Consider the following 25,883-nt stretch of genomic DNA (forward strand, 5'->3'; position numbering starts at 1 on the left):
TCCTGACTGATGTCTTGAGATGTTGCTTCAATATATCCACATCATTTTCCTCCCTCATGATGCCATCAATTTTGTGAAGTGCACCAGTCCCTCCTGCAGCAAAGCACCCCAACAACATGATGCTGTCACCCCCGTGCTTCACGTCTGGGGTGATGTTCTTCGTCTTGCAAGCCTCCCCCTTTTTCCTCCAAACATAACGATGGTCATTGTGGCCAAACAGTTKTATTTTTGTTTCATCAGACCAGAGGAAAGTTCTCCAAAAAGTACAATTTTCGTCCCCATGTGCAGTTGCAAACCGTAGTCTGGCTTTTTATGATGGTTTTGGAGCAGTGGCTTCTTCCTTGCTGAGCGTCCTTTCAGGTTATGTCGATGTAGGACTCGTTTTACTGTGGATATAGATACTTTTGTACCTGTTTCCTCCAGGATCTTCACAAGGCCCTTTGCTGTTGTTCTGCGATTGATTTGCACTTTTCGCACCAAAGTACGTTCATCTCTAGGAGACAGAACGCGTCTCCTTCCTGAGCGGTATGACAGCTGCGTGGTCTCATGGTGTTTATACTTGTGTACTATTGTTTGTACAGATGAACGTGGTACCTTCAGGCGTTTGGAAATTGCCCCGAAGGATGAACCAGACTTGTGGAGGTCTACACAGGTCTTGACTGATTTCTTTAGATTTTCCCATGATGTCAAGCAAAGAGGCACTGAGTTTGAAGGTAGACCTTGAAATACATCCACAGGTACACCTCCAATTGACTCAAATTATGTCAATTAGCCTACCAGAAGCTTCTAAAGCCATGACATCATTTTCTGGAATTTTCCAAGCTGTTTAAAGGCACAGTCAACTTAGTGTATGTAAACTTCTGACCCACTGGAATTGTGATAGAGTGAATTATAAGTGAAATAATCTGTCTGTAAACAATTGTTGGAACAATTACTTGTGTCATGCACAAAGTAGAAGTGCTAACCGACTTGCCAAAATGATAGTTTGTTAACAAGAAATTTGTGGAGTGGTTGAAAAATGAGTTTGAATGACTCCAACCTAAGTGTATGTAAACTTCCGACTTCAACTGTGTATACAGTATGGACCAGGTTGATCATGGGCCACCAGTAACTCTCTGGCCACCTATGTGTAGCTCACCAAACAATTCTGAAAGTACAMGAAATGTTCACGTGTTCTACCTCACAAGAATCAGACACTGCAACCTCCCAGCAACAAAARATTGACATTATTTCACRCCTGGTTAGCCAGTATTGGCTTTAAAAGCCAAACCCGTAGCACGCGCTCCAGCAGGTATATTTCACTGGTCACCCCCAAAGCCAATTCCTCCTTTGGCTGCCTTTCCTTCCAGTTCTCTGCTGACTGGAACGAACTGCAAAAATCACTGAAGCTGGAGACTCATATCTCCCTCACTAACTTTAAGCACCAGCTGTCAGAGCAGCTCACAGATCACTGCACCTGTACATAACCCATCTGTAAATAGCCCATCCAACTACCTCATTCCCATACTGCATTATTTATTTATTTATCTATCTACAGTGAGGGAAAAAAGTATTTGATCCCCTGCTGATTTTGTACGTTTGCCCACTGACAAAGAAATGATCAGTCTATAATTTTAATGGTAGGTTTATTTGAACAGTGAGAGACAGAATAACAACAAAAAAATCCAGAAAAACGCATGTCAAAAACGTTATAAATTGATTTGCATTTTAATGAGGGAAATAAGTATTTGACCCCTCTCAATCAGAAAGATTTCTGGCTCCCAGGTGTCTTTCATACAGGTAAACGCTGAGATTAGGAGCACACTCTTAAAGGGAGTGCTCCTAATCTCAGTTTCTTACCTGTATAAAAGACACCTGTCCACAGAAGCAATCAATCAATCAGATTCCAAACTCTCCACCTATGGCCAAGACCAAAGAGCTCTCCAAGGATGTCAGGGACAAGATTGTAGATCTACACAAGGCTGGAATGGGCTACAAGACCATTGCCAAGCAGCTTGGTGAGAAGGTGACCACAGTTGGTGCGATTATTCGCAAATGGAAGAAACACAAAGAAACTGTCAAACTCCCTTGGCCTAGGGCTCCATGCAAGATCTCACCTCGTGGAGTTGCAATGATCATGAGAATGGTGAGGAATCAGCCCAGAACTACACAGGAGGATCTTGTCAATGATCTCAAGGCAGCTGGGACCATAGTCACCAAGAAAACAATTGGTAACACACTACGCCGTGAAGGACTGAATCCTGCAGCGCCCGCAAGGTCCCCCTGCTCAAGAAAGCACATATACATGCCCGTCTGAAGTTTGCCAATGAACATCTGAATGATTCAGAGGACAACTGGGTGAACGTGTTGTGGTCAGATGAGACCAAAATGGAGTTCTTTGGCATCAACTCAACTTGCCGTGTTTGGAGGAGGAGGAATGCTGCCTATGACCCAAGAAACCATCCCCACCGCTCAAACATGGCGGTGAAACATTATGCTTTGGGGGTGTTTTTCTGCTAAGGGGACAGGGACAACTTCACCGCATCAAAGGGACGATGGACGGGGCCATGTACCGTCAAATCTTGGTGAAAACCTCCTTCCCTCAGCCAGGGTATTGAAAATGGGTCGTGGATGGGTATTCCAGCATGACAATGACCCAAAACACACGGCCAAGGCAACAAAGGAGTGGCTCAAGAAAAAGCACATTAAGGTCCTGGAGTGGCCTAGCCAGTCTCCAGACCTTAATCCCATAGAAAATCTGTGGAGGGAGCTGAAGGTTCGAGTTGCCAAACGTCAGTCTCGAAACCTTAATGACTTGAAGAAGATCTGCAAAGAGGAGTGGACAAAATCTCTCCTGAGATGTGTGCAAACCTGGTGGCCAACTACAAGAAACATCTGACCTCTGTGATTGCCAACAAGGGTTTGCCACCAAGTACTAAGTCATGTTTTGCAGAGGGGTCAAATACTTATTTCCCTCATTAAAATGCAAATCAATTTATAAAATTTTTGACATGCGTTTTTCTGGATTTTTTTGTTGATATTCTGTTCTCCACTGTCAAATAAACCTACCATTAAAATTACAGACTGATAATTTCTTTGTCAGTGGGCAAACGTACAAAATCAGCAGGGGATCAAATACTTTTTTCCCTCACTGTATCTTGCTCCTTTGCACCCCACTATCTCTACTTGCACATTCATCTTCTGCACATCTATCCTCCAGTTTAATTGCTATATTGTAATTACTTCGCCACCATGGCCTATTTATTGCCTTACCTCCCTTATCTTACCTCATTTGCACACACTGTATATTGACAATTTAATTTTTCTACTGTATTATTGATTGTATGTTTGTTTATTCCATGTGTAACTCTGTGTTGTTGTATGTGTCGAACTGCTTACTTTATCTTGGCCAGGTCGCAGTTGTAAATGAGAACTTGTTCTCAACTTGCCTACCTGGTTAAATAAAGGTGAAATACAATAAAAAAAAAATAAAAAATAACAAGTCTCTTGCCAATTAATTTCCAGCAATATTGCCTATTGTCTGTGTGGTGCGCGTGTTTGTCTATCACTCCATGTGTAGACAGTTGATGTGATAACTGCCTTGTGGGTTGACAGAAAATACTTTCACCAAAACCTTCTCAATTAAATGTTAACTGCAAGTAGGCTTACCTGGCAGACGTACAGTACCAGTCAAAAGTTTGGACACACCTACTCATTCAAAGGTTTTAATTTATTTTTTACTATTTTCTACATTGTAGAATTATAGTGAAGACATCAAAACTATGAAATAACACATATGGAATCATGTATAACCAAAAAAAGTGTTAAAACATATCAAAAATATATTTTATATTTGAGATTCTTCAAAGTAGCCTTCCTTTGCCTTGATGACAACTTTGCACACTCTTGGCATTCTCTCAACCAGCTTCATGAGGTAGTCATCTGAAATAAATTTCAATTAACAGGTGTGCCTTGTTAAAAAAGTTAATTTGTGGAATGTCTTTCCTTCTTAATGCGTTTGAGCCAATCAGTTGTGTGACAAGGTAGTGGTGGTATACAGAAGATTTGGTAAAATACCAAGTCCATATTATGGCAAGAACAGCTCAAATAAGCAAAGAGAAATTACAGTCCATCAATACTTTAAGACAGTAAATGCAGAAAATTTCAAGAACTTTGAAAGTTTTCAAGTGCAGTCGCAAAAAACATAAAACACTATGATGAAACTGGCTCTCATGAGGACCGCCACAGGAAAGGAAGACCCAGAGTTACCTCTGCTGCAGAGGAGAAGTTCATTAGAGTTACCAGCCTCAGAAATTGCAGCCCAAATAAATGCTTCACAGAGTTCAAGTAACAGACACCAATAAGAAGAAGAGACTTGCTAGCCAAGAAACATAAGCAATGGACATTAGACCGGTGTAAATCTGTCTTTTGGTCTGATGAGTCCAAATTAGAGATTTTGGTTCCAACCGCCGTTTCTTTGTGAGACGCAGAGTAGGTGAACGGATGATCTCCGCATGTGTGGTTCCCACCGTGAAGCATGGAGGAGGTGGTGTGATGTGGTGCTTTGCTGGTGACACTGTCTGTTATTTAAGAATCAAGGCACACTTAACCAGCATGGCTACCACAGCATTCTGCAGCAATACGCCATCCCATCTGGTTGCGCTTGGTGGGACTGTCATTTGTTTTTCAACAGGACAATGCCCCAACACACCTCCACACCTCCAGCTGTGTAAGGGCTATTTTACCAAGGAGAGTGATGGAGTGCTGCATCAGATTACATGGCCTCCACAATCACCTGACCTAACTCATTGAGATGCTTTGGGATGAGTTGGACCGCAGCGTGAAAGAAAAGCAGCCAACAAGTGTCCAGCATATGTGGGAACTCCTTCAAGACTTTGGAAAATCATTCCAGGTGAAGCTGGTTGAGAGAATTGGAATGCCAAGAGTGTGCAAAGCTGCAATCAAGGCAAAGGGTGGATACTTTGAAGAATCTAAAATCTAAAATATATTTTGATTTGTTTAACACTTTTTGGGATACTACATGATTCCATATGTGTTATTTCATAGTTGTGATGTCTTCACTATTATTTACAATGTATAAAATAGTTTWWAAAAAATAATTGAATGAGTAGGTGTGTCCAAACTTTTGACTGGTACTGTATATCATGAGGAAGTATACAGTATCATTTGTATCTAATATTTGTTATTTGCAAACTAAGCCATGAAATGTGCAGCAGCAGTACAGAACCATCACACACATTAGACAGCACATTTCTCACTCATTAGATGCGCAATAAAAAATAAATAATCTARTTTAGTTTTCTAGTTAGTTTTCTTCCAGACACCCACAAGAAATTGTCTTCTGTTGTAATTTAAGCATTTACATGAATATCCATTTTCATTGTTTCACTATAAACAATTGTAATGTTGAGAGTGAAAAACAAAARAAAATCTAAACCCAGGAAAAATACAACTGAGAAAACATAATTTGGGAAAATATCAACAAACAAAAAAAATCACTGATTTTATAGGCCATCCTTAAGAGTTGTTTATTTACCATTATTTTTACCAAGTATGTTGACAGAAAACGTTCTTGTGTACAGTAATGACCAGTGGAAGAGTTGCAGSCGAGAGGAAAAGAGAAGAATTTGAAAGTTCGAAAATAAATGAGTAGCTCTCATGCTAGAAAAGGTTGGAGACACCTGGTATGGACTATATATCAAGTATATAGCATGGCTCTGGGAGTGAGGGTTGTTACCATCGTCTTAGATGTTGTTCTGGTACAGGGACACTTCGCAGCGCTGCCCCAATCACCATGAAGAAGGCTGACAGTAGAAGAGACACCCGCAGACCTGCAGCACAAGTGGGGAGAGATGTAGCAAGAAAGGGGCGAGGTGMAGAAAGAGGGGAGAGATGGAGAGAGAGTAAAGAGAAGAGGGGAGACAGCGATGGGAGAGGTGGGGTTGAAGTAGGTTAGGTTGGGGACAAGAGAGAGAAAGATGGGAGGTTATTCTGTATAATTGTTCCAAATGTTACAGTACTACTACACAGTGCATTCGGAAAGTATTCAGACCCCTTTACTTTTTCCACTTTGTTACGGTACAGCCTTATTCTAAAATTGATTCAATTKTTTTTTTTCATCAATRTACACACAATACCCCYTAATGACTAAGTGAAAACAGGTTTTTAGAAATGTTTGSTAATTTATTAAAAATTAAAAACAGAAATACCTTATTTACATAAGTATTCAGACCCTTTGCTATGAGACTTGAAATTGAGCTCAAGTGCATCCTGTTTCCATTGATCATCCTTGAGATCTTTCTACAACTTGATTGGAGTCCACCTGTGGTAAATTCAATTGATTGGACATGATTTGGAAAGGCATGTTTTTCAGCAGGGACTGAGAGATTAGTCTGGATCGAMGGAACTGCACCTGTGTATATAAGGACTCACAGCAAAACCAAGCCAGGAGGTCGAAGGAATTGTCCGTAGTGCTCCGAGACAGGATTGTGCCAAAGCACAGATCTGGTCCCCAACAACACAGTGCCCTCCATCATTCTTAAATGGAAGAAGTTTGGAACCACCAAGACTCTTCCTAGAGCTGGCTGCCCGGCCAAACTGAGCAATCGGGGGAGGGCCTTGGTCAGGGAGGTGACCAAGAACCCAATGGTCACTCTGGCGCTCTGCCAGAGTTCCTCTGTGAAGATGGGAGAACATTCCTGAAGGACAACCATCTCTGCACCACTCCACCAATCAGTCATTTATGTTATACTGGCCAGCAAGAGCCACTCAGTAAAAGGCACATGACAGCCTGCTTGGAGTTTGCCAAAAGGCACCTAAAGAGTCTCAGATGATGAGAAACAAGATTCTCTGGTCTGATGAATCCAAGATTGAACTCTTTGGCCTGAATGCCAAGTGTCATTTCTTTTTTTCTCCTTTTTTTTACCCCCTTTTTCTCCCCAATTTCGTGGTATCCATTTATGAGACAATGTCTCATCGCTGCAACTCCCTCTCTCGGGAGAGGCGAAGGTCGAGAGCCAATGCGTCCTTCGAAACACAACCCAATCAAGCCGCACTGCTTCTTGACACAACGCACATCCAACCCGGAAGTCAGCCACACCAATGTGTCGGAGGAAACACCGTACACCTAGCGACCTGGTCAGCGTGCACTGCGCCCGGCCCGCCACAGGAGTCACTAGTGCGCGATGAGACAAAGATATCCCTGCCGGCCAAACCCTCCCTAACCCGGACGACGCTGGGCCAATTGTGCGTCGCCCCATGAGCCTCCCGGTCGCGGCCGGCTGCGGCAGAGCCTGGGCTCGAACCCAGAATCTCTGGTGGCACCGTTAGCACTGCGATGCAGTGCCTTAGACCACTGCCCCACCKGGGAGGACCACCAAGTGTCATTTCTGGAGGAAACCTGGCATCATCCCTTCGGTGAAGCATGGTGTTGGCAGCATCATGCTGTGGGCATGTTTTTCAGCAGGGACTGAGAGATTAGGCTGGATCGAGGGAAAGATGAACGGAGCAAAGTACGATCCTTGATGAAAACCTGCTCCAGAGCGCTCAGGACCTCAGACTGGGTGAAGGTTCACCTTCCAACYTGACAACAACCCTAAGCACACAGCRAAGYCAATGCAGGAGTGGCTTTGGGACAAGTCTCTGAATGTCCTTAAAATGGCCCAGCCAGAACCCGGACTTGAACCCGATCGAAGATCTCTGGACTGGAGAGACCTGAAAATAGCTGTGCAGTGACGCTCCCCATTCAACATGACAGAGCTTGAAAGGATCTGCAGAGAAGAATGGGAGAAACTCCCCAAATACAGGTGTGCCAAGCTTGTGGTGTCTTACCCAAGAAGACTCAAGGCTGTAATCGCTGCCAAAGGTGCTTCAACAAAGTACTGAGTAAAGTTTCTGAATATTTATGTAAATATTTATGTTTTTCATTTTTAATCTACTAGCAAAAATGTCCCAAAAAACAGTTTTTGCTTTGTCATTATGGGGTATTGTGTGTAGAATGAGGGYAAAAAACTATTTAATCAATTTTAGAATAAGGCTGTATCAAAACGTGGAAAAAGTCAAGYGGTCTGAATAATTTCCGAATGCACTGTATATACAAAAGTATGTGGACGCCCCTTCAAATTAGTGGACTCTGCTATTTCAGCCACACCCGTTGCTGACAGGTGTATAAAATCYAGCATTTTCATAGACAAACATTGCCAGTAGAATGGCCTTCCTGAATAGCTCAGTGACTTTCAACATGGCACCATCATAGGATGCCACCTTCCCAACAAGTCAGTTCGTCAAATTTCTGCCCTGCTAGAGCTGCCCCAGTCAACTGCAAGTGCTGTTATTGTGAAGTGGAAACATCTAGGAGCAACAACGGCTCAGCCGCGAAGTGGTAGGCCACACAAGCTCACAGAACGGGACCGTCAAGTGCTTAAGCGTGTAAAAATTGTCTGTCCACGGTTGCAACACTCACTACTGTGTTCCAAACTGCCTCTGGAAGCAACGTTAGGACAAGAACTGTCGTCGGGAGCTTCATTAAATTAATTTCCATGGCCGAGCAGCCGCACACATGCCTATGATCACCGTGCGCAATGCCAAGRGRCGGCTGGAGTGGCCATTGGACTCTGGAGCAGTGGAAACGCATTCTCTGGAGTGATGAGTCACACTTCACCATCTGTTAGTCCGACGGACGAATTTGGGTTTGGCGAATGCCAGGAGAATGCTACCTGCCCGAATGCATAGTGTCAACTGTAAAGTTTGGTGGAGGAGGAATAATGGTATGGGGCTGTTTTTCATGGTTCGAGCTAAGCCCGTAAGTTCCAATGAAGGCAAATCTTAATGCTACATCATACAATGACATTCTAGACGATTCTGTGCTTCCAACTTTGCGGCAACAGTTTGAGGAAGGCCCTTTCCTGTTTCAGGACGATAATGCCCCCGTGCAAAGGGAGGTCCATACAGAAATGGTMTGTCARAATCGGTGTGGAAMAACTTGACTGGCCTGTACAGAGCCCTGACTGCAACCCCATCGATCACCTTTGGGATGAATTGGAACTCTGACTGCGAGCCAGGCCTAATCGCCCAACATCAGTGCCTGACCTCACTAATGCTCTTGTGGCTGAATGGAAGCAAGTCACCGCAGCAATGTTCCAACAAGCCTTCCCAGAAGAGTGGAGGCTGTTATAGCAGCAAAGGGAGACCAAGTCCCCCTAATGCCCATGATTTTGGAATGAGAGATGTWCGACGAGCAGGTGTCCACATACCTTTGGTCACGTAGTGTATTTTGTATAATTGTTGAGATCATTCTAAACATTATCCCAAATATGAATCACTAGTCCCCAGTCAACTCCCCCCAAACCACAACATCCCAGTTCTCTTCCTCATATACACACCCAGAGAAATACAGCTTCCTTTCTGACTTAAGTCTACATTTTCAGTTTCCACCACATGACCATCATTTAAGAGAACTTCTGTTCCCCTACAGTCATAATCTGTTCCCAAATTTCCTCTTGGTAGTGATGAGTGAGTCACTAGCTGAGAATGTACACAATTGGTGACAAATTGAGAGTAGAAACAGGCCTAATCCTATCATCAGATAAACTAAATCTGATTTTGATCACTGCCTAGTTAAATAAAGGTTTAATAAACACAAATAAAATAAAGAAATGTTGGGGAAACCTAAATTCTGTATCTCTGAATGTTTCTGCGGGTTCCCTTTAGGAACTGTTCCTGTCTGTCAGATCTCCATGTACTAAAGATGGCACAACTAAACAATGGCAGATGCTGGTATGTGGATCCTGTGTACAAAATATATTTCATTCTAATCTCTACSAGACAGTCATTGGAGCTGCATTTCATCAGGGTTGGCCTACATACTACAGTAGCAAAACATCTGAAGCTTCAAACTTTGATATAAGAGTGTACTGGGTGGAAATAGGAGAAGTGTGACTTATGCCTGATTATAACTCGATTACAAAATCATCTCCTTCATTTGAGAGTCAGGCAAACCATCTTTGGAAAAACAGCAACATGGAACTAACAACCCCTGCCTGTATTTCAGAGAGTCTCTGAAAATCYATGTCTGATTTTAGTGCTTTAAAATGTTGAAATCAGATGGACCGCTGCACAGCTCTAACACAAACTGACACGGAGTGATCTCCGTTCATGTATTTCTCCAACTCTAGAAACCCCTGACTCAGAGGGGAAACTTTACAAACACTTTCCTCTTTAGGGCCATATTTAACAGTCAGGTTTGGGATACTGCAGCCATGATATCACTGACATTCTAAATGTTGTATTACACTGCATGACCTGTTTTGATTATGGAACACCCATAGCACCGTCATCATTTTGTTTTAGAGAGACAGTCATGTCCCTAGATGACTAACTAACCACATGACAAACTTATGAAAAATGCCCTTTGCTTTTAATATGCTTTATATGTTATTTGCTTTTATGTTTCCTGGGGGATAAATGAACTGTTTTTGTCACCTGACAGTGTGTTCTGGGTGATAGATGGGTGATAGATGGGTGTCAATCAAGTGATGTGGAGGAACTGGTTTGGTTTGGTGGTTAGCTAGCCTGTATGGGAGCACTTGTCGAAACACTTATACATGGCTCCTTTTAAGTGTTACTTGAACTGCCTGTAAATTACACTTGACTGGACTGTGTTGTTTGAGAGATTGGTGAAAGAGATTTCAGAGACTACACATAAGTGGGTCCTAYCAAAAACTCCACAGAGGCAGTAAGTCAGTCACCATTTCTTACAGGAACATGTTATTCTATGGAGGCTGGATTGTAATGGTTACTAAAAAGACTTGGTGAAGAGAACATACTGAAGACAGAAACATTATGTTATTTATGGCCGTGTTATGGCCGTGTGGTGCAAAGACAACAACCTCTCCCTCAACGTGATCAAGTCAAGGGAGATGATTGTGGACTACAGGAAAAAGAGGTCTGAGCACACCCCCATTCCCATCAACGGGGCTGCAGTGGAGCAGGTTGAGAGCTTCAAGTTCCTTGATGTCCACATCACCAACAAACTAACATGGTCCAAGCACACAAGGCAGTCGTGAAGAGGGRACGACAAAACCTATTCCCTTTCAGGAGACTGAAAAGATTTGGCATTGGTCCTAAGATCCTCAAAAGGTTCTACAGCTGCACCATCCTGACTGGTTGCATCACTGCCTGGTACGGCAACTGCTCGGCCTCCGACCGCAAGGCACTACAGAGAGTAGTGGGAATGGCCCAGTACATCACTGGGGCCAAGCTTCCTGTCATCCAGGACCTCTATACCAGGCGGTGTCAGAGGAAGGCCCTAAAAATTGTCAAAGACCCCAGCCACCATAGGCATAGACTGTTCTCTCTGCTACCGCACGGCAAGCGGTACCGGAGCGCCAYGTCTAGGTCCAAGAGGCTTCTAAACAGCTTCTACCACCAAGACATAAGACTCCTGAACATCTAACCAAATGGCTACCCAGACTATTTGCATTGCCCACCTCCCCTCTTTTACACCGCTGCTCCTCTCTGTTGTCATCATCTATGCATAGTACATGTACATATTACCTCAACTAACCGGTGCCCCCACACATRGACTCTGTACCGGTACCCCCCTGTTTATAGTCTCGCTATTGTGATTTTACTGCTGCTCTTTAATTACTTGTTACTTTTATTTCTTATCCGTATTTTTTTAAACTGCATTGTTGGTTAGGGGCTCATAAGTAAGCATTTCACTGTAAGATCTACACCTGCTGTTTTCGGTGCATGTGACTAATACAATTTGATTTGAACAYCAACATTGAAACTAGGTCAGTCTGAGGGAAAATGTTTAAATGTTTCTTTGTTTCCTTTCTTGTGGTTGATTTGGTTTGGAGGGTGGGGGTGGGGGGTAGCTTAGCTGATCAACTTTGATCTATGATTACTCAGAAATATCTTATCTTGAAAGTTTTATAGGATTTATGTGTCAACAATTCACAACTTCATGCACTGCAATAAAACTATATAATTTTGAAATGGAGCCACATTTTTTTTTTTTTAAATGACATAAAGGAAAGTACATTGTGTTCCAGTACAGTATTGTCAACTGCCATTTAGAACAAAACAACTCACCCTTTTTGTCCATTAGCCATATAAATAGCAGCCAAGGCGCGAATCCCACTGGCCCCCAAAGAACAAGCACGGCGATGTCAGATTTGGTGAAATCGTACGCATGCATGGCAGAGTTCTGAATTGGGCCCCAGGTGTTCCATACTATCCCTTGCATGAACGCCAACGAGGAAAACAGAGTCAGAACCAGCCATCTTCTCCCGTAGACTTGGCTGTAAACTGGCTGAATGCTCGTCTCGCGGTCAGGAGGAACAAGAGGTTCCCTTTCACCCTCTGTGCTCGATGCAGCACCCATCGCATTTGATACAATGTAGCGTTCGTTCAGCAGCGATTTAGTCCGCGCGCTATGTCCAATATTCGATTATACAATGGCAACAAATGTACCGGTATCTAACTTCAATATCAGTTGCCCAGAGAAACAACAACAATCGATGTCATTGCTAKTTCACTGCGCATGCCTGCACGTTCACGGAAATGGTCACAATTTTGAAACCGAAACCTGGGATGTATAGTAGGCATTACTATTAGTTGGATTCCGTTGAAAAACGTTTCGTCTGTTGCAAAACGTTTTGCAACGACAAATTAATGTAGGTCCCGCCCCGTTTAGCTCCTTTAGCTKGTGTTTTTTTTCCTTTTGGTTCCTAAAGTAAACGGTAAACGATATCCGTTGCAAAACATTTTGCAATAGATTAAACATTTTCCAGCGGAATCCGACTAAATTAAATCAAATTTGATTTGTCACATACACATGATTAGCATATGTTATTGAGGGTGTAGCGAAATGCCTGTGCTTCTAGCTCCGACAGTGCAGTAATATCTAGCAAGTAATATTTAACAAATTACACGACATATACCCAATATACACAAATCTAAGTAGAAATGAATTAAGACTATATACATATGAACGAGCGATGTCAGAGCGGAACGGACTAAGATACAGTAGAATAGTATAGAATACAGTAATACATATGAGATGAGTAATGCAAGATATGTAAACATTATTAAGTGAATGAGATACCGTAGAATAGTATAGAAAACAGTATATGCATATGAGATGAGTAATGCCAGATATTTAAACATTAAGTGACTAAGATACCGTAGAATAGTATAGAATACAGTATATACATATGAGATGAGTAATGCCAGATATGTAAACATTATTAAAGTGACTAGTGTTCCATTCCTTAAAGTGGCCAGTGATTTGTAGTCTATGCCTATAGGCAGCAGCCTCTAATGTGCTAGTGATGGCTGTTTAACAGTCTGATGGCCTTGAGATAGAAGCAGTTTTTCAGTCTCTCGGCCCCAGCTTTGATGTACCTGTACTGACCTCGCCTTCTGGATGATAGCGGGGTGAACAGGCAGTGACTCGGGTAGTTTATGTCCTTGATGATCTTTTTGGCCTTCCTGTGACATCAGGTGCTGTAGGTGTCCTGGAGGGCGTATTTTGCCCCCGGTAATGCGTTGGGCGGACCGCACCACCCTCTGGAGAGCCTTGCCGTTGCGGGCGGTGGAGTTGCCGTACCAGGCCGTGATACAGCCTGACAGGATGCTTTCAATTGTGTATCTGTAAAAGTTTGTGAGGGTTTAAGGTGACAAGCCAAAAAAATGTAGCCTCCTGAAGTTGAAGAGGCTCTGTTGCGCCTTCTTCACCACACTGTCTGTGTGGGTTGTCCTTTTCAGTTTGTCAGTGATGTGTATACCAAGGAACTTGAAACTTTCCACCTTCTCCACTGCGGTCCCGTCGATGTAGATAGGGGGGGTGCACCCTCTGCTGTTTCCTGAAGTCCACGATCCTTGCCATGGTTAAATGTGGTGGTTCACGCTTTCAGTTTCGCGCGAATGCTACCATCTATCCATGGTTTCTGGTTAGGGTAGGTTTTAATAGTCCTTGTGTGTACTGCATCTCCTATACACTTCCTTATAAACTCAGTCACCGTATCCATGTATGCATCTAGATTATTTTCGCAAGCTACCCGGAACATATCTCAGTCCACGTGATCAAAACAATCCTGAAGCGTGGATTCCGATTGGTCAGACCAGCGTTGAATAGTTCGAYGCACGGGTACTTCCTGTTTGAGTTTCTGCCTATATCTTAACACGTCGAGATACTGATTGTTTAGGCTGATATCAGTGGTTGGAACCAAAATGATTTTCCAATCGTTTCTTTCTGAACAGAACAATTCATTTTTTTTCGTTCTGTTCTACTGTTCCGACCWGCAAAATAAAGTTCTGAACTGGTTCGAACCAAAATAATTATGGTTTATATTGTTCCTTTCTTAACCCTCTGAAATCTTTTATTTTATTTGAATTTTTTTACATTTAGCTCGAAATTCAATTACTTCARGAATGGATACAGAAGCTTGCTATGGCGCAGGAAAGCTATGCATTGGACATACAGGTGTAGTGTAGGGTGCGACATGTGCCTGAAATTTTGTGGGTGAGGAGAGCGTGCTGGGCATCTTGCTGTTATGACATGCATTATCTGAATTAGCTAGGCCCACAGAATTATACCTACGGAGGAGCGGCTTCTATGAAGGAACTTTGAATGTCTTTGAACTTCAGAGAGTTGGCTTAACTAATGTTGGACCAGAGCTAGCCCTTGATTATGACTCTCAGTTCCATTACATTGCACATACTGCCGCCTAGAGCTTGAGAGCTAGACCAGAGCTAGCTAACAAGCTTGTGTGTGCAGAGTGGCCCCAGAATTAAGATAAAATAACACGTCTTACCTTTTTGTAGTTTAAATATCCAATGTGAAATGTGATAACTATAGTATCCTTAACTAGCATTGAAAAAGTTAATTCATTGTTCTCTAATTAAAATTATAATATCTGAATCACGCCTGTAATGTGCATGCTTCTGAGAGGGTAGCCTACACACACACTGGCAAAGATTTTCAGCTGGCAGGCAGGCAGACACTGGAATAAGTTCCTGAATGACAGTCAGGGCTTCGCATAGGCGCTTTGTGTACAATAACATAACCGTTTCCCATGCTTTTAAAAGAACGGTTCTGTTCCAGAAGAGTATAGATCACTTTCGTTCTCAGTTCTGGTTCTGTTCCTCAAAAAATGTAATTATTTTCTGGTTTTCTGCTCTGTTCCCTAAACCAGTTTCAACCCCTCATACARATAGGATATGTTTCTTCATTTCTAGCATTATGTGGCGATTTCCATCTATCCATGTTGCAGAGATCAGCACAGCAGCGCCGTCGTCAAATGTGTGGCGAGCTGGCATATGCCCCAACAATTTTGATTTGGTTTAACAAAACATATTGACACAAAAGCGTTGAAAATAGGGACAAAGTACTATTGTTTAGACTGATTTGCCTCATGATTTGTCAACTCGTGCACAATTAATCTGTGCGTTGCTGCTCCTTTTGCAGGCCTTAAAGAGTTGCCAATCGCCATAAATGCAGTACGTTCTTCATATTGGACGCCGGCTGAGTTTGTAAACTCAGTCCAAGGGCCTTCAAGGCCTGTGGGCTGCCAGTTGCCCATCCATGATCTAGCTAATTAGATGGGTATGTCAGTCTGTAAAGCCTTGTTCACACTGCAGGCCTTAATGCTCAAATCAGTTTTGTTTTTCAAATCCATTTGGGAATATTCACTGCCCAAACAGCAAGTTAAAAGTGACCAAATCATAAATGTGTGTGTTCAGACAGCAGTCATTTGCTGGCATTGCTACGCCTTTATTTAACTAGGCAAGTCAGTTAAGATCAACTTCTTATTTACAATGACAGCCTACCAAAAGGAAAAAGGCCTCCTGTGTGGACGGGGCTGGGATAAAAATTWATTAAATAACAATATAGGACAAAAAACACATCACAAAGGCTGATTGGTGTATAGGCTGATTGGTGGTGGGGCTCGTGCTTCCTATCACTCAGAAGTTACGTAGCCCGCTAAAGTGACAACAATGCCTGTCATGGATGTTTCCCAGTTGCTTCAATCATAGTAAAGGAACAGTTTCAAAACTAGGCTAGCCACAGAAGTCAATTAGCTAGCTAGGTAACTATTTAGCTCTATAGCACATTCACTAATTTGTATGTAAACAATTAACAAGCTAGTTGGCTACCACATGTTCTTGTTAAATTGTTAACAAAGTAGCTAGCAAGCAATAAGATATGCCAAATAACAGTCTAAAAACCACTTAAGAGCAAATAAATCAGATTTGATCATTCAGACACACATTGCATGGCCAGGAATAAGATTTGTATGTGGCTTGAAATATTCGATTCCATGTGTTTTTGGCTGTTCAGACTACAGGAAAAATAACAGATTCGAGTTGGATATGCAAAAAAAATAAGAATTTGATTTGAGTCACTTCAAACTGTGTGGGAGTTAATGTTACATATAGGGACAGATGTAATACTATAGAGCATAAATGTGTTCATCAGACCACAGGAGGAGAAGATGACACTTGGTGCATCTGCTAGCTCTGATGAGGGAAGTACAAAGGCCAAAGACATAGGCCCATAGGACAGCTGGACATACCAAAGTCAGAGGGACACACAAAGGAGGGTGCCAGCCAACTGACCAACAGATGGAGTATAGGCATAATAAATATATTATTTTAGGACATGAAAGGGTCCCGCCACCATTATAACCTAACCGAAAGCAGATGTGGGCGTTAACAAGCAAGCTCTGAGATGAAAAGAAAATAAGGGAGAAAGATCAAGAGAAGATATTTTCATATAGAGGGAGGGGACTCTATACGTTATGCAAAGACAGAGTCCTATAAAGGCAGGACTCTGTAATATGAGAATTTAGTCTCTTTCCATGGAGGGGCTCGGCTCTGTTACGTTTGTGATAGGGTCCTTCCATGGAAGGGCTCATTTTTGCTACTTTGTATTAAAGTCTATATTGAATTCACAAGTTCTTGTAAGAGTGTTATATTTCTGAGACGATTTTCCACCACAACTGCCAAAGTGCTTCATCAAATGCCAAACCAGATTTCCATTAGTTTGCATCTCAATAAGGTCGGTCGTTATGCACAATCTTGTTGATGGTTGGAATTACGCACTATAATGCCAGTCAGAAACACGTTAAAGTCTTGTGTAGAAACAACGTTTTATTTATAATTGGAAAKAATCCAAAAGTAGCTGAGCTAAAAAGTATAAAGACATTTTTGTCTTTATGTGAAATAAAACAAACAACATTTACCAAATAGAGTAAACTCTGAAATAGGCTATATAATGCAGATATATTTTTTATTTAACCAAGCAAGTCAGTTAAGAACAAATTCTTATTTACAATGACGGCCTACCCGCCCAACCCTAACGACGCTTGGCCAATTGTGCGCTGCCCTATGGGACTCCCAATCACGGCTGGTTGTGATACAGCCTAGAATCGAACCAGGGTCTGTAGTGACACCTCTAGCACTGAGATGSAGTGCCTTAGACCGCTGCACCACTCGGGAGCCCATACATAGGCCTACACCAATCACCCATCCCCATCCGACTCTCTTATCCCTTCCCAGTCCTTGCAGGTATCTAGCAGAGTAGAATGGACCCCTCTTTTACTGTGACACAATGTAAAATATATTGATAATTGTGCAGATTTTACATAATTCTTGCCCTAATTATTKATTTACAAATTATACAGGACAGGACTCTTATTCTGAAGGATTCCAAAAATCCATGACCCAGAAGTACTTAATTATTATTGCCTGCTTCACAGCGGAACAAAAGACACTTGAGCTTTATTTAATTCCTCTCTGATTTGTTRGTGCATGTGTAACGCAAGTTGAGACCCAAATGATTGTTGTTCAGGCAAAACTACCTACTCTAGGTTTCTCTTCGTGAATAAAAAATGTACAGTTGTGTCCTTATTATTTTACTGTCAATAGTCTTCTATGCAGTTGTCAGCACGATTGAGGTGTGTTTGTTTGACTGTCTGTTTCTGTGATTGCCTATTAGATCATTTGATCTGATGATGCAGATGACAAACAATCAAAACTTACATCATGATGCCTTTCATTAATACTCTACAGATGCACACACTATATATGCAGGTGTTTCCAATTWAAAAAAAAAAATTGTCACATGCGCTAAATACAACCTTACCATGAAATGCTTACTTACAAGCCCTTAACAAATAATGCAGTTCAAGAAATAGAGTTAATAAAATATTTACTAAATAAACTAAAGTTTWAAAAAAGTAACACAAGAAAATTACATTACAATAACGAGGCTATATACAGGGTGTACCAGTACCGAGTCAATGTGCGGGGGTACAGGTTAGTCAAGGTCATTTGTAAGGTGACTATGCATAGATAATAAACAGCGAGTAGCAGCAGTGTAAAAAAAGAGGGGGAGGGTCAATGTAAATAGTCCAGGTGGCCATTTGATTAGTTGTTCAGCAGACTTATGGCTTGGGTGTAGAAGCTGTTAAGMGGCCTTTTGGTCCTAGACTTGGCGCTCCGGTAGCAGAGAGAACAGTCTATGACTTGGGTGACTGGAGTTTTGAAAATGTTTTGGACCTTCCTCTGAGACTGCCTAGTATAGAGGTCCTGGAAGTCAGGAAGCTTGGCCCCGGTGACGTACTGGGCCGTACACTCTACCCTCTGAAGCGCCTTACGGTCGGAAGTCGAGCAATTGCCATACCAGGCGGTGATGCAACCGGTCAGAATGCTCTCGAAAGTGCAGCTGTAGAACTTTTTGAGGATCTGGTGACCCATGCCATATTTTTCAAGTCTCCTGAGGGGGAAAAGGTGTTGTTGTGCCCTCTTCACAACTGTATTGGTGTGTTAGGACCATGATAGTCTGTTGGTGATGTGGACACCAAGGAACTTGAAACTCTCGACCCGCTCCACTTCAGCCCCGTCGATGTTAATGGGGGCCTGTTCGGCCCTCCTTTTCCTATAGTCCATGATCAGATCCATTGTTTTGCTCACATTGAGGGAGAGGTTGTTGTACTGGCACCATACTACAAGTTCTCTGACCTACTCCCTACAGGCTGCCTCATCGTTGTCGGTGATCAGGCCTACCACTGTTMTGTTGTCAGCAAACTTAATGATGGTGTAGGAGTTGTGCTTGGCCACACAGTTGTGGGTGAACAGGGAGTACAGGAGGGGACTAATCACACACCCCTGAGGGGCCCCAGTMTTGAGGATCAGCGTGGCAGATATGTTGTTGCCTAGCCTTACCACCTGGGGACAGCCCGTCAGGAAGTCCAGTATCCAGTTGCAGAGGGAGGTGTTTAATCCCAGGGTCCTTAGCTTAGTGATGAACTTTGTGGGCACTATGGTGTTGAACGATGAGCTGTAGTCAATGAACAGCATTCTCACATAGGTGTTCCTTTTGTCCAGGTGGGAAAGGGCAGTGTGGAGTGCAATTGAGATTGCTTCATCTGTGGATTTGTTGGGGCGGTATGCTTTATTTTACTCTTATTATTATCTGTCCTGATGCCTAGTCACTATACCCTACCTTCATGTTCATAGCTACATCAAATACCTCGTACCTCTGCACACTGATCTGGTACTGGTACTCCGAGTATATGCATGTAGTTTTGTCATGAACCCGACGTCAGTTCAATTATTAGAATTTAATTCAATAAAACATTTTCTGTAAGCTCGATATGCAGTTTCTGTAGAGACAAATCAGATCAAGCCTGAACTGTGTGATGTAGTAAGGAGTTGTAGTTTCCAACAGACCAATATTCTACATAGTTTAGCACAGGAAGCTTTGTAATTAACTACAATAACCACAATCCATGCCTGGTGTCAGAGTATTTCGTATTATTCTGAATGTAAATCCAAGACACTCCTTTTAGTATGATATGCTACATTTCGTATGGTATGTATTATTGGATGTCATCACCCATTTTGTATATGATATGTTACGAATTACACTTTGTATTATGTTACACATTTTCACAATAGCTCTGCTCTGCTAAGTGAAAGAAGTATGAAATTCTAACTAGAGTGTGCAAAGCTGTCATCAAGGCAAAGGGTGGCTACTTTGAAGAATATAAAATCCAAAATATATTTTGATTCGTTTAACACTTCTTTGGTTACTACATGATTCCATATGCGTTATTTCATAGTTGTGATGTGTTCACTATTATTCTACAATGTAGAAAATAATAAAAATAAAGAAAAACCTTTGAATTAGTATGTGTGTCCAAACTTTTGACTGGTACTGTATACTGAACCTCCCGCCCCCAACTACTGTCAACAAATCATGTCAATGTGGAGCTATACGAAGTCCTCCGCATTGGTACAAAGTGTGGGTTGGTGCACAGGAATGCGGTACAGAGCTGATCTCTGCAGAGGCCATTAGGGTAGACTAGTTGAACATGCATACATGTACATAGGCACATAGATTATATTTAAGAACAATATCTAGCATAATAGAAGGAAATATGGCATTACCCTCAACCTTTGCACAGTGACCAGACCATACAAATGTACCTACAGTAGGTAGGTAGGCAGACAGCATTTGGGTACAGCCAAGACAAACAAGCATGCTGTGGAATGTTGTCCCAGTCCTCTTTAATGACTGTGCAAAGTTTCTGGATATTATCAGGAACTGGAATATGCCGTCGTACATGTCGAACCAGAGCATCCCAAACATGGGTGGCATTTCTGGTGAATTTGCAGGCCATGGAAGAACGGGAACATTTTCAGTTTTCAGGAAATGTGTACACATCCTTGCAACATGGGGCCATGCATTATCATGCTGAAACATGAGGTGATGGCGGCGGATAAATGGTACAACAATGGGCCTCAGAATCTTGTCACGGTATTGCAATGCATTCAAATTGCCATCGATAAAATGCAATTGTATTAACTTTCCGTATCTTATGCTTGCCCATACCATAACCCCACCGTCACCAAGGGGCACTCTGTTCACAACGTTGAGATCAGCAATGGGGGCTCCCAATTAATGCAGCGGTCTAAGGCACTGCATCTCAGTGCTAGAGGCATCAGTACAGACCTTAGTTCGATTCCAGGCTGTAAACCAACCGGCCGTGATTGGGAGTCCCATAGGYCAGCGCACAATTGGCCCAGCGTCGTCCGGGTTAGAGTTTGGCCGGGGTAGACTGTCATTGTAAAAAAACATTTGTTTTTAACTGACTTGTCTAGTTAAATAAAGGTTAAATAAAAAATTCATAAAATAAAAAACGCTCGCACATATGACACAATGTCTGCTATCTACCCGGTACAGTTGAAACTGGGATTCATRCGTGAAGAGCACAATTCTCCTGCATGCCAGTGGCCATCGAAGGTTACGACACCGAACTGCAGTCAGGTCAATCCCTGGTGAGGATGACCAGCACCAGATGAGCTTCCCTGAGACAGTTTATGCAGAAATCCTTCGGTTGTGAAAACCCACAGTTTCGTCAGCTGTCCTGGTGGCTTGTCTCAGTCGATCCCGCAGGTGAAGAAGCCAAATGTGGAGGTCCTGGGCTGGCGTGAATACACATGGTCTGCGGCTTATGGTAACAGCTCTGGTGGACATTCCTGCAGTCAGCATGCCAAGTGCATGTTCCCTCAAAACTTGARATATCTGTGGAATTGTGTTGTGTGACAAAACTGCACATTCTAGAGTGGCATTTTATTGTCTCCAGCAAAAGGGGCACCTGTGTAATATAAACATGGGACCAACACTGCATGTTGCGTTTATATTTTTGTTTAGTATTCACAGTTTCTGATGTTTGCAAGTTTGCTAAAAAGTTACAAATGGTAGGCCTAGTATATAGTAACAAGTTAGCAGGTGCCAGGCTAACTAGCTAGCCAACTCCAGTCATGTGCTCACATTTGCTGGTAAACCTAGCTTAGGTGGCTAGTTGTAAGTTAAGCTTGCTGTTTTGTAGCCATATCTATGACTAAAAAGAGAATACGTTTTACAATCGAGATACAATAGATCTCCGATTGTAAAACCTCTTCTATTTTTTGTCACAGGTATGGCTTTCTGTAGTTGATTAGCTATTTTAGCTAGCTACCTACCTAACTACGTAAGTTAGTAAACAGAACAATTATTTGATTTCCCCCCACTGTAACAAAGTAGTATGTTAGCCAGCAATACACAATATTGGTTTCATTAGATAAACTAAAGTTAGCTAGCTAACTTGGTGGCTTGCAAGAAAAATTACTTAGTTAGCCACCATATTTGTCACCTGCCCTCTTGGTGCTGGCATTGGCTGCAGCTGAGCTTCTAGCTAAATCCAAAGCTTTGTTTTCGAATCCTCTTTGCTATATTCCGGTTGAAACATGTGTGGTTGAATGTCGCCATGTAGCAACAACAACAAAAAATGCTCCATCTGAATTCGTGTTGATGACAGGAATCACTTGAAGCCATTGTGGTGTGGTCAGTTCTTTCAGTTTTGCCCKAAAAATGAGGTTGTTAGTGTCTCCCTTTCAAAAAAGCCTGCTTTGGGGAGGGACGGGGCCAGAACGCAAAGCACCGCTCCACACAAGTTGTAGTTTTTCAGAGACTGGAAAAAATGTGTCAGCATATATATTTTGGAATAAATCAGCTGACAGGAACATCGCTGAAAGACATCCATTGGCTCTATCYACCAAGGACAACCATATCAACAAGCACAAAAACAGTGCATCACAATAGTGTGATCAGTATCACATAGAGCCTTTGCGAAATGCCACAAAGCAGGGCTACATTTAATTTCAGCACTTGCCTCCCAGATCAATACACCAGAAGCCGAAATAGGGTGTATATTCAGCACGAGATGCCCAGACCTACCTTCCTACTGGGCAATTATGTGTGAAACACATCTCACTGACCTAGAAATGCCTTGGACATGATGAAAACAAGATTACCCCAGGGTGAAATTCCCCTTTAAGAGGAGAGGGAAAAGGTGATCGATTGCAGTAGCTTCACAAGGCTGAAAATACATGATCTAAGTGATTGATAGTTGGTATTCCGCAGTCATAAAAGTATGCCGTATTTACTTTGCATAACTACTATAATAGTGATTTTGTCAGACAGCATAGGCAGCAGCTCTATAGAGATGAGATTATATGATTTTGAATGAAATAATATAGTCATCAAATAAAACAAATATTTTATTAAAGTCATGTAAATAAATGATGCAGTACCATCACTACCATCATGGGACGTTTCTTAATTGTTTTATTCAGTGTTGTTACAGCATTCAATCRACATAATGTATAGTGCATTTAATGTTGAAAAAAACATGATCTTTTTTTATAATCGCACAGCACTAATATAGCTCCATTGTTCTATTTGATTTCATTACTTGTGTTACTATTTAATTAGAAATATTATTATTAAACTCTGCATCATTGGGAAGGGCTCGAAAGTAAGCATTTCAAGGTAAAGTCTTCACTAGTTGTATTCGGCACAAAATGTATTTGATTAATATTGGCTATGTGTGTCAGACTGTGGACCACCTGTCACGATGTCTAGGAGGGAAGGCTGTCAGATTCAGAATGGGAGACGGCATGAGAAGAAGAGTAAGAGAACGGTCCAGTGCAGAAACAACTCTTACCCCTAGGCTCTTCATGTATCCACTGCCCCTTAGCCACTTCATATACTGAACAAAAATATAAACGCAACATGCAACAATTTCAACGATTTTACTGAGTTACAGTTCATATAAGGAAATCAGTCAATTATAAATTCATTAGGTCCTAATAAATTCATTAGGTCCTTGTCACGTCCGTCGTTAGAATGAGACCAAGGCACAGCGTGGTATGCGCAGCGTGGTATTCTCTTTTAATGAATGAACACCGAACAAACCAACAAAATTAACAAARGAAACGTGAAGCTATACAAAATAGTGCTGACAGGCAACTACACATAATCAAGATCCCACAAACACAAATGAGGAAATGGCTACCTAAATATCATCCCCAATCAGAGACAACGATAAACAGCTGCCTCTGATTGGGAACCATATCAGGCCACCATAGAAATACAAAAACACCTAGATGACCCACCCAAGTCACTATCACGCCCCAACCAACACAGAGAAAAAACAGCTTACTATGGTCAGGGCGTGACAGTACCCCCCCCCCCCAAAGGTGCGGACTCCGACCGCAAAACCTGACTCAATAGGGGAGGGTCCGGGTGGGCATCTATGATGGATGACGCAGGGCGTCGGGGGCAGCTCCGGTGCGGGACGAAGTACCCACTCCGCTCGCAGTTACYTCTTCCTCCATGGCGGCTCTGGTCCGGGGATCATCGCCGGAAGCTCCGTACCGTGGGTCGTTGCTGGAGGCACCGGACCGTGGATCGTCACCGGAGGCTCCGGACTGAAAACCCCTGCTGAAGGCTCTGGACTGCAGATCGTCGCTGGAGGCTTTGGACCGCCGACCGTCGCTGGAGGCTTCGTCTCTGAAGGTGACTCTGAAAAAGACCAAAAGAAAGATGCCCAGGGTCCCTGCTCATCTGCGTGAACGTGCCTTAGGCATGCTGCAAGGAGGCATGAGGACTGAGTTAATTCGGGAAACGTTAACTCATTAAAAAACTGTTCTCGTGGTGCCCCAAATTTCTAGTGAATTAATTGTTACATGATTAATTTAATCAAGTAATAATTAAACGTAGGAGGTAATTATTCGATGAATAGCAGTGATAGAAGAATTTGTATGTTTAAGATAATGACTAAAGTATTCCACCCTGAAACTGTATAACTGTGTGAAATGTGTTAGAATCATAAGAATATAATCTGATGATGTGTGTAGCTTGGTTAGAATTATAACTAGGGCATTGTATTCTTTTGTAGCTATAAAAGCAGGGAGAAACTGTGAGACGAGATAACTATGTATGGGGGTAGTGAGAAAAAATGATTGTGCCTGTCTAAGCAGGGAGTAGCCTATGATAAGAAATTGTGTGTGTGTYTATGTGTATAAAAAGACTGGCTCTGCATTTGAGGGGCGGAGCGCTCTCTGAATAAAGTGTTGATCTATTGCAGACTGAGACTTTGTCTAATTCTTCATTAAATTAACCAGAGCCTTACAACCTCTGGGAATTGGTCAAKGCTTGAGTGATAGTTGAGTTCAACCATTGAGATAGCAAAATTCTCGTGACAATTTGGTCCTTCGAGCCGGATCTCAATACCTGTTTCTGTCGTTCCAGGGAACACCGAAACAGTGCAGATCAAGGATCCGTAAGACAAAGACCTGACCTCTGAAATTGAGGGTTTATTTCAGGCCGGTGGCGAACTGGTACACGACAGGAACGGTGACGAGATCCAACCTACATTGAATTCTCAGCTGCAAGAATAAGAATAAGTATACCCTGGCGCAGTAATGTAAAGTACTTAAGTAAAAATACTTGAAAGTACTACTTAAGTAGTTTTTGGGGTATCTGTACTTTACTTTACTATTTATATTTTTGACAACTTTATACTTTTACTTCACTACAATCCTAAAGAAAATTATGTACTTTTTACTCCATACATTTTCCCTGGACACCCAAAAGTACTTGTTACATTTTGAATGCTTAGCAGGACAGGAAAATTGTCACGAATATCATCGAAGGTGGCTCCCCTTCCTGTTCGGGTGGCGCTCGGCGGTCGTCGTCACCGGTCTACTAGCTGCCACTGATCCTTTTTTCCTTTATCGTTTGGTTTTGTCTAATTGTTTTCACCTGTTCCTTGTTGGGGTTTTGGGGTGGTTGTTATTTAAGTTCGATTAGCCCGATTGTGTTTGTGCGGGCTTGTTTCTGTATTGTGAGAGGTGTTCTTTATTTATATGGGTTTTCCGCTGTCCGGTTTGATACCAGAGTGTACTTAGGTGGAGTGTATTACGCCTATGTTCGGCGTTACCTTTTGTACCTTTTTTGGTTGGACATTAAAGCGTGTTTT

At 42.3% G+C, this 25,883-nt stretch overlaps 1 protein-coding gene across 1 annotated transcript in view; it reads right to left on the reverse strand.

Annotated features, from left to right (window-relative positions):
- LOC111977202 (solute carrier family 49 member 4-like) overlaps nucleotides 1-12,476 on the reverse strand; it is a 78,427-nt gene extending 65,951 nt beyond the window's left edge. Inside the window, exons 1-2 of the mRNA XM_024006564.2 lie at nucleotides 12,097-12,476; nucleotides 5,738-5,831 (exon numbers count right to left, since the gene is read on the reverse strand). Coding sequence (XP_023862332.1) covers nucleotides 5,738-5,831; nucleotides 12,097-12,388 — 386 coding nt within the window. The 5' untranslated portion in view covers nucleotides 12,389-12,476. The remainder of the gene's footprint in view (nucleotides 1-5,737; nucleotides 5,832-12,096) is intronic.
- Nucleotides 12,477-25,883: the final 13,407 nt, after the last annotated feature.

The sequence above is a fragment of the Salvelinus sp. IW2-2015 genome, linkage group LG2 (genome assembly GCF_002910315.2).
Source record: "Salvelinus sp. IW2-2015 linkage group LG2, ASM291031v2, whole genome shotgun sequence".
NCBI lineage: Eukaryota > Metazoa > Chordata > Actinopteri > Salmoniformes > Salmonidae > Salvelinus > Salvelinus sp. IW2-2015.